General features: G+C 33.4%; 1 protein-coding gene across 1 annotated transcript; it reads right to left on the bottom strand.

Annotated features, from left to right (window-relative positions):
• Window positions 1-3,208: 3,208 nt before the first annotated feature.
• On the bottom strand, window positions 3,209-5,021 carry LOC149572235 (GDSL esterase/lipase At1g28600-like). Its single transcript, XM_089810932.1, has 5 exons — window positions 4,701-5,021; window positions 4,349-4,621; window positions 4,101-4,273; window positions 3,758-4,019; window positions 3,209-3,673 (listed from the first exon to the last, which is right to left on the bottom strand). Exons 1-5 carry the CDS (start codon window positions 4,978-4,980, stop codon window positions 3,450-3,452), a joined length of 1,212 nt encoding a protein of 403 aa, XP_089667058.1. The 5' UTR covers window positions 4,981-5,021; the 3' UTR covers window positions 3,209-3,449.
• Window positions 5,022-15,228: the final 10,207 nt, after the last annotated feature.

A 15,228-nucleotide genomic window follows, 5' to 3' on the forward strand; every position in this document is an offset into this window, starting at 1 on the left:
ATTAGCAAGGCATTTCCACATGTTGCTTTCCTAACATATTTGAATTACACATGTCAAAATTGTGTAACTACAACATGTTTGTTAAAGTTGTATGTGAGTAAACTGTAAAGCCCATTTTAAGGAGTAAAATATTTTGATTGTTTACTAATTATAATAAGTAAAATTATTTTAAATAGTAGAAAGAAGATTTTCACAATCCATAGAATTCTTAAAATGTTTCTGGATTCAATTGTGTTACTATTTTTGCATCAACATTTTATATCACACTTTGTGATTCATCATCGGGATGAAGAAAGATAGAGAACATGAATCCTGATGATGGATCACAGAGTGTGATATGAAATGTTGATGCAAAAATAGTAACACAATTGAATCTAGAAACATTCTAAGAATAATTTTAAATCTCTATTACTCTTACAAAAGATTTGAGTGGAAAATTAAATTTAAAAATTATAATAAATTTATTTAAAATTATTATGATGAAAAATAAAATATTTGTATCTTTTAAAAAATATGTCAACTCAACTATAGGATTGTTGTGCATGACACAATGCTCAAAATTCAGTCGAACCACAAATCTTTAATTTGATACTTTTTAGTTTTCTTAAATGTTGCTTCTTTAGCATATTTTTAAATTAAAATAGAAAGTAATGAAATAATAAATATTATGTAATAGATAAGTAAATTTTATAAACAAATTTTTTTACTTGGTGTGAATTTAAATTTGTTTGAAAATTTATTTTAAAAATAATAATATTATATTTTCAAATTTTTCATTTTTTTAATCTTAACAAGTTTAAATTACTATAGTTTGATTTTTAATTTTAATCTTCTACTTAAAATATTTTGCAAGAATATTTAGACACTAAAATTAAAATTGTACAATATAATTAGTAAACAATAAATTTATATTTTTCACAAATATTTTTTCCATGTTTCTAATTATTCAAATAATTCGACACTATTTTTTAAAATATTTATATTTATATGTTTTGTAATTTTAAATGGCATGTATCCTCATTAGTACAAATTTTATATTTATTCACAAATACACATTGAAGGATGTTTAAAATTGTAAGAAAATTTTCTTAAAGGTTGGCTTTGTGTTTATGTCTATTTTAAAATGATCATTCATATATTGTTGATAAGTGTTATTGAAATCACCTAGAAAAGTTAGTAAGTTTGAAAGGTAATATTTGTTTTACTTTGTCTCCATGTTAACATAGTAAGTGAAAGACGAGAAATGTAAATGTTACATGTATGCTACATTGAAGGATGTCTAAAAGCAAAGATAATAGATATGGTGTAGCCAAAAAATTGTTGACTATTGCGATTGAATCCATTGAAAAGAATAACTAGTAAGATTTAAGAGTAATATTAGCTTTACAAGTTGTAAAATGTTAAGTTTTACGAACTAAAAAAATGTTTACTGTTACTAATTGTAAAATGCTAAATTTTAGTTTAAAACTAGTAATAAGTTTTATTGGTTGTGTTCACAATTTTCCTCTACAAAAAATAAACTTTAGTGTTTTTAATATTAGTTTTACAAGTCGTAAAATGTTAAGTTTTACGAACTAACAAAATGCTTACTATTACTAATTGTAAAATGCTAAGTTTTAGTTTACAAGTTGTATAATATTAAGTTTTATTGATTTTGTGGTCACAATTTTGCTCTACAACAAATAAACTTAGTGTTTTACAATTTGTAAAATTAATATTACCCTCAAAGTTACTAAAACCTCCTATATTTGAATTATACAGGTCAAGATTGTGTAGCTACAACAAGTTTGTTATAACTTTATGTGAGTAAATTGTAAAGCCCATTGTAAGGAGTATAATAATTTGATTTTTTTCCTAATTAAATTATGCAAATATATTTTAAATGTCTATTACTCTTACAATAGATTTTTAAGTGGAAAATTAAATTATTTAAAAAAAATTAAATTATTTAAAATCATTATGATGAAAAATTAAAAATATGTCTTTCAAAAAATATGACAACTCATTTTCAAATTTAGATATTTTTAAAATAAATTTTCATATTAGCTTTAAATTTGATGTAAGATTTTAAAAAATTAATATAACTTAAATTGACACAAATAAAAACTTAGTTGATTGGTTTAGACAATCCACCTTATAGTACGATTGAGTAGAAAGATTATGGAGAGAGTGGAGATGAAAGATATAAATATACATAGAAGAGAGAATGACACAAGGAAAGATGTAAAGATAGAATTAGAAAGTGATATATAGATAAAGGGATAGAGCGTGAGATACAAAAAGGATAGAGGGGGACAAAGAGATCACAATATAGAGATAGAGACACAAATAGAGATGAAAATAAAGGTGAGATACAACAATAATAGAGGGGGACAAAGAGATTGCAATATAGAGATAAGACCCAAATAGAGATGGAAACAAAGAGATACACATTGGAATAAATATGGAGGTGTAAACAGTTAAAGGTATACAAAGGGGGTGATGGAAAGAGATTGATGTCCATAGAGAGAGGATGTTTCTAGGTATGGAGGGGTAGAGGAAGATGAGGATAGAGATTTATATAAAGAAGATAATGTGAGACATATAGATAGAAAGGTAGAGATAGACTAAGAGATAAATATAGAAAGATATACAACTCTATGAAGAAAGAGATAGAGAGGAATAAATAAAAAGAGATACAATAGTAAGATAGATCCATTATAATACTTGAATTGCTGTATTCTATACAGAATAATAAATATGATATTGACATAATTTAATTGTTCTACTTTAAATTAATATGTAAAATATCAACAAATTAAATATTAAATATTTTTTAATTTATATGTATGCACATATTCATCAATAACTATTAAACACATATATCTAATATCGCTTGCACATAACTATAACGTACTTCAGTAATGTGCAATTGCTAGCGCACAAAGTTTCAATTCATAAAATCAAGTTTTAAAGTACTCGATATAAATATATTCCGAACGCTTGATCTTCCAATATATTTTGCTTATTGAAAGAAATGTTGTGAAGTAATACATTCATGTACCGTAGTTTTTAACCACTTTAACAAATCTACTATGGAGTCAAAAAGAAAATTTAATTTTACCGACAAAGTATCATAAAGAAGCTTTAATATACAAAATCTACCCATCGTTGTCTTGAAAACATGAAATACAGCAACAACAAACTAGGCCACCAGGTTGACACAAGATTGAATACAATACTAAACTCAGTGACCTGGTTCAGAATTAATTTATAAATAAATGAGACATCTGCAGTACGCTTCTATAACTAGAAGATCGAGAAAATATTGCTCCTAACCCATATAAGTATAACATAGAGATAACTAAGGCCATTTTTCGTTTACATGAGGAGGGGACCTGCCATAACAAACTCCAAGGTATTGGAGGGCTCTTATCTCCACTGCTGGTTGTTCTCACCAAGTGTAGTGTTCACGGGCAGCCAAGCGAGACGTTGGGAGGTTCAACATACTTCCCCGACTCAAATTTAGCCGCAACTATTTTGTTGAGCGCATCAGTTGGGTGGAAGTCATCCCAGTACACGTATTTCTCCACCTCTCTACATCTCCTTGATGCCCTCGTCCCGCACACCTCCGCTGGATTGTAGTTGTACTCTCCTCCCCCTCCGCAGCAAGCGACGTTCCTCACTTTCATCCCTGGTGTGCCAACACATATATTAATCACTAATCACTACAACCCAACCCATGATTTCTAGCACTAGAGAGTTTTTTCTAACCCACCGTGTTTTGCAGGATGTTTGATTACGCTCATGAACGCCCTGTAATAGTCCGCAAACATTATGTTCGAGTCCCTCAGCTGTTCTCGCAGCTCTCGCAGGGCTACCTTCAGCTTGGTCTCGTGCAGGCGATGGAGTTCATTCACCTCCACCAGGCAGTCGTATTCGTCTCTGCTACCGTTCAGCACGGTCAAATAAAACGGGCTGCAGCCTTGCGGTGGGACTCCAACAACCAAGAAGTTCCTGGCACCTGTCCCGTGGAGCTTCTGCATCAACATGAATGCAACCTTATACGTGTGCCTGATTAGGTCAGGAAATTCGAAAGATTGTTTGGATTTAAATAGTACCTTGACTAGAGTGACGATCTTTTGAACAACAAGAGGCACTTTCTTCTTGACATCTGCAACGCTCAGACCAGACAGCAAACCCACGCGGTAGTCATTCACCCCGAACTCTCCCGGAAGATACAGAGCCTTCGCCATCGCCTCATTGCTCGGTAAAAGCCGGCCGCTTACATTTCCTGCCCCAATAAATGATTTAATCTTTACACAAACATATATATAGATATATTCCAGCTACTTGAATATATACATACCTGTAGGGTTGGTTTCGCTTTCCAAGACGCGGCGCCTGAAGTGTTGGAACCAGTGGAATTGGGTATCGGAGGTAAATGGATTCAACGCTATTTTGTTGCTCTCCATTCCCGTGAAATTGAGTTCTTCCACAGACAGCGCTGTTGCGAGCGCCACCGAGAAACAGACTCCTCTCCTGTAGTCTCTAACTACAGTACCATTACTTGTTCTGTCTCTGGCCTTGCGCCCCACACTTGCTAGATAGGGATGCAGCAGCTCCACTTTGAATGCATCCGCTGAAAATACACCCCACAGTCATATCACAACACTGTAAGACAAGAAAGAAGTAGAGAATATGATGGGCATCGGAAATACCTAAGTAGTCGATGATGAGCTTCCCATCTGAGAATCGGCTGGCGGGGTGGCCAGGGAAAGTGGAGCCATATGGCAGCCTCGTCGGCTGAAAAGCCTGCCGAGGAAATGCAATCACTGCGTTTCCTGTGTCAAACAGCGACGCTCCGAACTGAAACAGCGTTGTGAAGCAGCCTTCTCCTTTTGAGACGTTGCGTGCATTTGTGGCAGAGAGTAGGCATCCGACCCAAAGTGTGAAGTAGATCAAAGGAGACAAGGTCTGGATGCTGGACTTGTTCATCATGTTTCTACTTCACCTTACGAGTGAGAGAGAAGCGCTGATTTAAAGGTGGATGTGTCCACTGTTATCAACTTGAGAGAGAGGCCGTTGGAGTAGTAAAGTCATGATGACGTACACGACTGTAACCAGCTTCTCTGATGGGTTGGTCTGCTGCATTTAATTCATCCACCTACATCGTTTAATTCCTCACATGGGGTAAAAGTTGAAGTTCCAATCCCCAAAAGATAGAAACTGTCATAGCGGCAATGAATCTATGGTTTCCAATTGTCCGCCTTCAATTCCTCAATCACAAAAATATTGAATGTGATTCCAATAGTACCGTAGCTTTACAAATCTATCTATACAGACATAGAGCCTGTTTACAAGCTTGAAAAGAAATTAACGTTCAGTCTATGGGATCAAAAGAACTCAGCACGAAGCAATTTCCATTTTCAATTATCTGATATTTAATTAAGAAATCTATAGTTTGTACTGATATCTTTTTGGATTCGATTGTGTTAAGATTTTTACCATCAACATTTCGAATCACACTACATGATCCATCATCAGGATGAAGAGCAAGAGATGCAAAAAAAAACAATATGGATCACGTAGTGTGATTCGAAACGTTGATGGTAAAAATCTTAACACAATCGAATCCAGAAACATATCAGTACAATAGAATGGATTGTGAAAATTTGTTCTCCTTAAATCTATAGTTTGCTTTATTTGGTCAACTTCAAATAAGCTATGCATGTTGTCCACCTTTAGGATGACACCATAATAAGTTCGGATGTTGTCGTAAGCTGTGCACTTAGGATGAAAATGTCATTCTGTTCCAAAGCTCCCATCCTAAGAAATATGCATATCCTTTCCTTAAATCTATAGTTTGCTTTATTTGGTCAACTTCAAATAAGCTATGCATGTTGTCCACCTTTAGGATGACACCATAATAAGTTCGGATGTTGTCGTAAGCTGTGCACTTAGGATGAAAATGTCATTCTGTTCCAAAGCTCCCATCCTAAGAAATATGCATATCCTCTCCTTCCAAGTCTCATTGGGCCTCTTCAATCTGCCCATCTAACACCTGAGTGATGGGATCCCTTTAGGTACTTCTTTTTTCACCATGATCATTCTTTAGTGCAATTATAAAAGTTTGTACTAATGTTATCATGACACTTTGAAACTTCTCTAACAAACACTTTTATTCCCACTTGAAATAGGATCTATACAACTGCAAGATTTTATACTTGCTCATTATCATTATTGCACCCGTCCAAAACTCCTTTTCTCCCTTGGTAAGATTTACGTGTTTTAGTTTGTGATTTAGCCACCTCCGGTGGTCATCCACCAAAGTTAGTTTTTTAACTAAGCGCCCACTTTTATGATATGCATTTTCGTTTGCTGTTAAGACGTTGCCGGTTTCAAAAGCCTGTTTTAAGATGTTTTGGCAGAGTGCCTAGTTAATATAAGCTTTTGAAACGTAGATGGGTGCATGCAGCGTCTTCATTCAAGTTGATGTTACTTGTACCTATGAAATTTGTCGACTGTTGTACATACACGATGAATAGAAAACTAACAGAGTGCACGGTACAAAGACTTTTTCAGAACCACTTACTTTCACGTAGCTGACGGCGGGCATGCACTTCAAGCTATCATCATTCAATGCTGGCTTTAAATTGTCTGGTTACTTTTACGCCAAATGGCGTTTTTAATCTGAAGTGGACACCTCCTATTGAGAAACAATTATTTTTAATGAGAAACTATTTAATAAAGGGAAGTCAAAAAATTTAATTATAGAAGGAATTCGGTACGGCAATGTTCTTTCTAGCAGACTTAGGTACCTCCTACAAGTAAGCAATTTTCTTTCTAGCAGACTTGGGTACCTCCTACCGGTAGGCAATGACCATCGGTATCTGCTATATAAAAAATCATCTTTATAATATGTTATACTTCTTACCACATCATTTATATTATTTTGTACAATCATTTATGAAAATATGTGAGTGTCTATATAAAATAATGATCTTTTATACAATGCCATGGCTAAAACATACAATGACATGATATATCTTGAATGTGGCTATTCTCCTCACAAAATGTGTCAGATTCAGGGTGTCTTCTTCATTGAAGTCAAAAATTTTAATTATAGAAGGAATTCAGTATGGCAATGTTCTTTCTAGCAGACTTAGGTACCTTCTACAAGTAGGCAATTTTCTTTCTAGCAGACTTAGGTACCTCCTACCGGTAGGCAATGACCATCGGGTATCTGCTATATAAAAAATCATCTTTATAATATGTTATACTTCTTATCACATCATCTATATTATTTTGTACAATCATGTATGAAAATATGTGAGTGCCCATATAAAATAATGATCTTCTATACAATGCCATGGCTAAAACATACAATGACATGATATATCTTGAATGTGGCTATTCTCCTCACAAAATGTGTCAGATTTTTTTTGAAATTTTTGAAAATATAGCAGATTTTTATGAAAAATTCAGGATGAATTCTTCATGAAGTCAATGTTTTATAGCGTAAAACAACAAGAAATCTACAACAACAAAAAAAATTAGTGTTTTTTCCTAAGAAAGAAAAATCAATATTTTGTCTTTTGGGTTCATTCTCTCGTGAGGATAGCCTAAACCAAATATTACTACATAAAAAATACTAAATACATAAACATGTTAATTTTAAAATAATATTAGATAGGTAAAAAAAAAATTTAGAGTCAATATATACTAAATGATTTTTTTTTTTTTAATTAGCTTTTTGATAGATAATAGGCTTATCCATTTAATAGTTTTATTATCATAAAAAATTTACATGGAGCCTTGGGAAAAAGATTAGGGGAGAAAATCCCTAGTAAAGCATCATCCCAATTATTAACTATTGTTTACATATACCCTATCTTCACTAAGGGGTCTTTAAGAAGGCATACCTTGCATTACAGCTATATAAGTTATACATAAATTTAGAGCACTTTTAAATAGTAATGATGATTGGGTATTGTATGTTTGAGAATAAGGTGAAAAAGAGTCTTTGATTAGTGTCCCTTATGGGCCCTACATCTCTATCATGATGATTTGCAAAAAGAATAATCATAGCCATTTTGGGCTAATATCATTGTTGGGATTTTTTAGATTAAACCATCAATACCATGTATCTAAAATGCTCTCCTCCTAATTAAATCACAAGATGAAGATCCAACAAATAGTTCAGTATGAGTAACAAATATAATATAATCCTAAATGCCTATTTAAAGAAGTGCTAGTATCACAACATATTGCTAAGATAAGATCATTGCCAAGACCATTATTTGAGAAAACTCATATTTTGGAAAACTGAAACTTCAAATTATTACACACTCACACACACACACTAATGATTTAGACAAGAATAAGAAAATTTAAATCTAAATTCAACTCGAGAGAATTGATCAATGGTAATTTGTTATAAACTACAAAAAAGTCTCCATTCAAATCCAAAAAACATTATCTTAATATCATATATGTAATTAAAAAGAACTAATATCAAGATTCCTTAGAATATCCAATAATCTTGAGCTAGTCCTTTTCCAAATTAAAGAATATCTTACATGATTCCTTCTTGTTATTAGTTTCATCAAGAATCAAGCTCAACTAGAAACTAATTCAAACATTATCTTATGGCATTGAAATTAAGGGTTCTTAATGAAAATAAATAACTTTTGTAGTCCACTACTTCCTACTTAGGTCTAAGCTTCAACATTTGTTCACATGTGAGCTGCTAAAGTGACTCAAAAAGATATAGATCAAGAATATCAACATAATCAATTGATAATGTAAATCATTAAGAATAAGACCCCCATAAGGAAATACTATAAATGCACAAATCCATACACATATGCAAGTATTATATGCACAGAAGAAGACCCATCATATCAACATGAAGAAATACTAAATGCTCATGTGAAGAAATCTTTATATTCAAATGTGTGAAAAAATACCTAAATGTCCCAATATGCATAACAACACACAAAAACACAGGTAAATGCCCTTAAATACAGATTTATAAAAGTAGTGCACATATATAAACAAAAGGCAAAGAGAAACCAAAAAGACAAATTATATGTATTTATATTTATATTTACATATATATAAATGTATGTGTATATAGTTCATGATAAAGTGTGTGTGTGTGTGTGTGTGTGTGTGTACACACATATGCATATGTGTGTCTATATATATACACATACATATGTATATATATATAAGATTTTCTCACTAGACCACTCTTAGACCTTCTAGGATTTTCTCTCTCCTCAACCCTATACCCCTTGGGAAACTCATTCTACGTTTCCCTTTCTCTAGAGCCTCTCTACCAATTCAAAACTATGCTTGCTTTCTTGAACTCACTAAGGTATGTCAACTCGATAACTGCTTTGGTCACTCACCATCATCTTGCAGGAGTATTTAGTTTCTAGTCCCACTATTCTAACCAACATTGATCTCAATTTGCATGATCTTGCCATACTTCTCTTACTGATCTCGAAGTTTCCTAGTTTTTAGGACTTTAGGCCTATGATGCCTAATTAGGCTCTTTAATTGAGTTTTTGCCTAATAACTCTATAACTTCCCAAATGAGTCTATAAAATAATCATCAATGTTGATACCCTTTTGTGAGAGCTTAAAGATTTCTAGGGTTTTAAGTTCCCACCATGTCCATATAGTACCATACCTAGTTAGGCCAAATTACAAAAGGAAATGAGTTAGACTAAATGTTTCAACAAAAAATCCTCCCAAATGAATTCAACTAACTTTGGTATCACACCCAAGGTCTCTCTAGACTCCATACAACTCATCTATGCTCTTAGATTGCATTTCCCAATCCACTCCTGCAAGATTGATCAAATTGTCATCTTTCACTCCTAGTCAAGATACCAATATGATCACCTAGGGTACATGAGTGCAAATAAAGAAAGATGTATTTTTTGGAAGTGTACAAAAGTGAGAATCGTGTACAGTGACTCTACTTTCAATCCTCCAAGGGCATAGAAATATCATGATTAGATTTCAAGTTAGAACCATTTGATCAACACAAATTGTGAACATGAGAGTTAACAATTGAGTAGGGTTGTATTTTTATTTGATAAAACAAAACTATCCACAATGCCATGCCAACACATGAAATGAAATAAAACAAACTAATCTAATTATACATGATGAAAATAAGGTAATTTCAATCCATGTAATGCCCGACTAGAAGATCCTTGGAAACAAGGATAAACAAAGATGACCATATCTTTTTTAAATGTAAAGAATAGGTACAAGAAACTACAAACATATTATCACAAAGATCCCCAAGTGTTCATCACTAACAACATGTTAATTTCCATCTACATGAGTTAAACATGCAAGGTTCATTCCATTAATATACGAACAATGTTACACTATTCATTTTAAATCCCAAACACAAATTCCTAAATGGTTAAATTATACAAGTTTATTTACCATAAGTCTAGAGCATGAACGGATCCGTAAATAGCCATCCTGAAATTGGGTAAGTCTGAAATCATGAAGTCCTAAAATAAGACTAAGTTTGAAATCCTATCAGCTTTAGGAATCCAGATTTTTTTATTTAAACTCCTAGAAGCTTGAAACCCCTCTCAAATAAATCCTCATATATATAAAATAAATCTCAAGTATATGCCACTTGTACTTTAATGATATATTTTATATATGACCCAAGTTTCTAGAGGAAAGCAATACAATACTTCACACTACTGTAGTATGATACTTCACATATTAACTATGTTATGACATTTTACCAGCATTGTACAATATTCCTTATATCTATAGTATGATACATCGCAAGTATCGTATGATAGTTCTACCAATTGGGGATGATACTTCACCAATATAATACAATATTATGTCCTAGTATCATCTAGGAACAAAAGCAAGGTTTAAAGGCTAAACTAGGAAGAAATTAGGGCTAGAACCTCCACATCGGGGACTACCAGAACCACCAAATTTGAGTTCTTACCAAAGGTCATCAAATAACATCTCATGGAAGAAGTACATCTAACATGCTACTATACCAAAAGCATTGCTAATCCAAGAAGTGGTAAGAAACATCATTAAAGTAGTAAGATAAATTCATTGTGATAAAGGAATGCATCAACATACTAACCATCATCTAAACATGATAATCTAGATGCATCCAAGGTAAAGCATAAATCACAAGGAAACATACTTGAGATACACCAAAGTACCAAGTGAACATCCACCATCGACCTCAAACTAAAAGTATACAATTGTTGCCCAATTTTTAGTTCATCCCATTTTCACTTTAGGTTGAAGTCAAGTCAATGTATCAATTTTGAGTCTATGTCTAGAATGCCACTAGGATGACCTCTCTTCTCATCATCTCCTTTCAAGCTAACCTATGCAAGAAATCATGTAAGCATTTCTCTGGTCAAAGGCTAGGTGATTTAGGGTTTGATGGGTTAGTTATAAGCATCTCCTTGATGAGAAGGTCTATAAACTCAATGATTCATCATCTAAAGATTCAGAAGGATTTCGACAACAAAGATCTGCAGTAAGTGCATTTCAATGGAAGATATCACAGGTGATTGAGTTCATAATATAGATAAACCAATTTGTATCAGTAGCTATGTGGACAAGTGGAAAAGTCAATCAACCAAAGGAACACACGTCACTGGTCGGTTACAAGTCAATTGCTCTTTGAGATGAATCCTTGACTGTCAGATGAAGATCATACCAAAGATCATTGCAACATCGTAGGTGGCAAGATAGTTGAAGATTTTTAAGTTGTGAGGGTGTGAAGAATGAACATGAAAGTTAAGATTTAAGGCTATTGCATGGTCACAGATGTTTTAGTTGACTTTCAAATTTGACTTACAAAGTTGTGAAAGGTGATCTAGACAGTCAAATTATGTAAAGTGATCGCAATATTGCATATAGTCAGCTAAACTTTCATGTTAAGTTGCGAAGTGGTGAAAGTGTATAAATCGCATCGTTGCACCATGTTTATGGGTAAAAGTACAAAGTTGTGTCACCTTTCAAGCTGACTTATTAGAACGACTAAATTTGAGTATTTATATCTAATTTTTTTTTTTTTTCAAACATATGATCTAGATAAATTCATTAGTAGCTAAGTTATATATTGTCTCACACTTTTCCAATTGGAAATGTCTATTAAATGCATGTTTTATACCAGTTTGTATCCAATTACTAAAAAATACAATTATTTCAGAAAATTGGCATTTCAATAACTCTTACTATTTTTAATGATATTTTTAAAGTAAACTATGAACACCATTTTACAGAGCTCAAATTCAAGAATACCTTCATATATAGTTTATAGTTTTTAAATTAGATATAGTCTATTGTAATTGAAAAATTCTACAAGCACGTATTTTAACACTCAAAAAGATGTCAATTTTGAGAAACAAAAAATATTAAATCATATAAAAAAATTAAAATTATATGACATTCTAGAGGAGAGAGTCCTCTTTCAGAATCTATAATTTTTCTTCTGGTTAGAATAGATTTGTTTTGAAAAATGTGGTGGGAGATGAAAACTATCGATTTCATATTAGTTGAAATTTGAGTCACTATAAAAGAGAAAATATGTGTCTAAAGTCAATTTTTATTTTTTATTGTTCTAGGTATATGTCTTATCTATAACATAGTCTGAGTTCAAATGGAAATAAATTTATTTCCATATAGTTTTGTGGTGGGTACTAAACCCTTAATTTTTAGCATTTTTAAGCAAATAAAAAATTATCTATAAAAATTAGGAAAATGTATCATTCCTTATTCCAAATAATTATTAAAAATTATAATCTTAAACTTCAACCATTTCTACACATTTTATTAGTTTACTTCATTTTCAAATTCTAAATGATAATACTAATTTTATGTCATTTTGTTACCCTTTTCCTTTACAAAAAGGTGACAAAAGTTTGTGCTTTTACCTTTATATTGAACCTCAAAGAAGGTTGTGAAGCTGCGAGATATAGCAATGGTTAAGTCAAATAGTTATCACATCATTGCATATAATTAAAGTTAACTCAAGGTCAAGGTTGTGAAATAGTGAAAGCTCCTTGTCACAACTTCGTAGGGCGAAAGAAATGTTAAGTCTTAGACCATGATGAAGATGTGAGGTAGTCAGTTCATGAGAGATCACATGATTGCAACTTGATTCAATTTTTGAGGTTTTCTAAGTTGCGATTGTTAGGATTAACCTTAGACAGAAATAACAGTTACATGCAAATATAACCAATACCAAAAAATAGTAGATTGCATAAAAGAGAACACAAGACACCAAGATTTAATGTGGTTCACCCAATCCCTACGCTACATCCACCAAAAAATAGTCCAATATTATTATTATATAGTGATTATAGTCTGCAATCCCTTACAACTCAATACTGCTGCAAGAAGCTACAATATCACTATTACATTATGAAATCCCTAGCCCTAAGCCTTTTTATACAAACTTTTGTCACATACAAAATTAGGACTAGAATAATAGAAAAAATAGTAGCTGACGTCTTTTACAATATAAGGGCATTTTTGGCTTATGGGGTGTTGCCCGCAAAAACCCCTACAGTGGCATTACCCCTCGACCCCACCCTGTACTGTGATAGGGAGTGCACTTGGGGCGTTGCCCTAGAACCCTGCAGGGGCACTGCCCCTTGACCCCATCTTGGGGGTGCTACCCCCAAACGCCTGTAGAAATAATCTGGAGGGAAAACCATGCCGAATAAACCTTCAAGTCTAATTAGGCCCCACATAACAAAAATGATGGTGCATAGAGTATAAAATGACAGTTAAAACTAATGATTGCAGCCTCGCAAGTGTTTAGGTTGACTTTCAAATTTGGGTTGCAAAGTTGCGTAAGGTAATTGGGCAGTTAAGTATGTAGTGATTGGTTCTAATGGGACTACTGACATTGACTTTGGTCATGCCTCTTTCCTCGTGTGGTATCTAAACTATGTCCTCCCTTAGGCTGATATGGACAATGTTATCGACTCTAGTGACTATGACCATCTTGTGAGGGTGTTGACTGGGCTTAGCCCTACCTTGTGAACTGTGTATGAGGGGGTCATACACTCTGCCCTATAGATTATATACTATGGCTCCCAGATCCTAATCTAACACCAAACCCCCTAGCCACATTGTTCTTAGCAATTCTTTCCTTCTCCGTGGTGAATGCAAGTGTCCTAGGCTAGTGAAAATAGACATCCCCAATTATAGTCTTTAAGACCCTTGAAAAAATGTTGTGCAAGGAGTACCTCATCATAATGATAGCTCGAGTACATTCTTAGCTTGAAGAACTACCTCTCGTACTAATCCACTAACATGTTCTCTTATATGAGCTCATGAAACTCATTAGCATGGGTCTCTTGGTATTTTGGAGATTAAAAAAATTTCTTGAACCTCTCCTTAAAGATCTTCCAAGTGAGATCCATTATATTGATCTGGAGCTTCTCGCTCTCCATAACCCACCATAGAGACCCAATGGTCTCTTAGTTGTGTAATAGCACAACAAGCCTTTAAGTTTCTTTTGTACAGATGCAAGAAAAAACATGCCCCATATCCAATAACCATGTATCAACCTTGAGACTACCTCCTAGGCCATTAAACAATGGTGGTTTGGACCTTTGAAGGTCTCTCATCATATCCACTTAGATGGAATCTCCATCACCCCAACCATGACCTCTCCTACAGTAACCTCCACCATTAGGTGGTATGTGAGAATGCTCATATTCATGCCCATGCTCTTCTCTACCTTCATGCTCTGACATGTGGGAGTCTCCATGGTGAGATCCCTCTTCCCAACCATGGTCTTGCTGGTTTTCCTCAACTCGAGGTCCCAATTGAGCTATAAGGTTTTATAAAAAAGGTACCAATGCATCAATAACAACCTGATTGTTATTACTGTATCCTCTCCCACCTTCCTGACATTCCTCCTCATGGAATTCTTCTTCATCATTATTCTGTCAATTATTCCTTTGACCATTACGTCTATGTGCAGGAGGCATCTCTAAAGGAGAAAGAAGATAAGAGTTAGAATCATACACAAAAAACATAAGTATCATACCATAAGACAAAATAAGATACTATTATGCGTAACTAGAATGATTTCATATTGGGAGCATAATGCAAAGATCCCAATGTTGCAACATGGGCCCTGATACCAGATGTAATGCGTTGCCTGGAGATCCTTGGAACAAAGATAAATAAAAGGAA

This window comes from Cupressus sempervirens, chromosome 2 (assembly GCF_028749045.1).
Source record: "Cupressus sempervirens isolate cs-2001-9-10 chromosome 2, ASM2874904v1, whole genome shotgun sequence".
NCBI classification, from domain to species: Eukaryota; Viridiplantae; Streptophyta; class Pinopsida; order Cupressales; family Cupressaceae; genus Cupressus; species Cupressus sempervirens.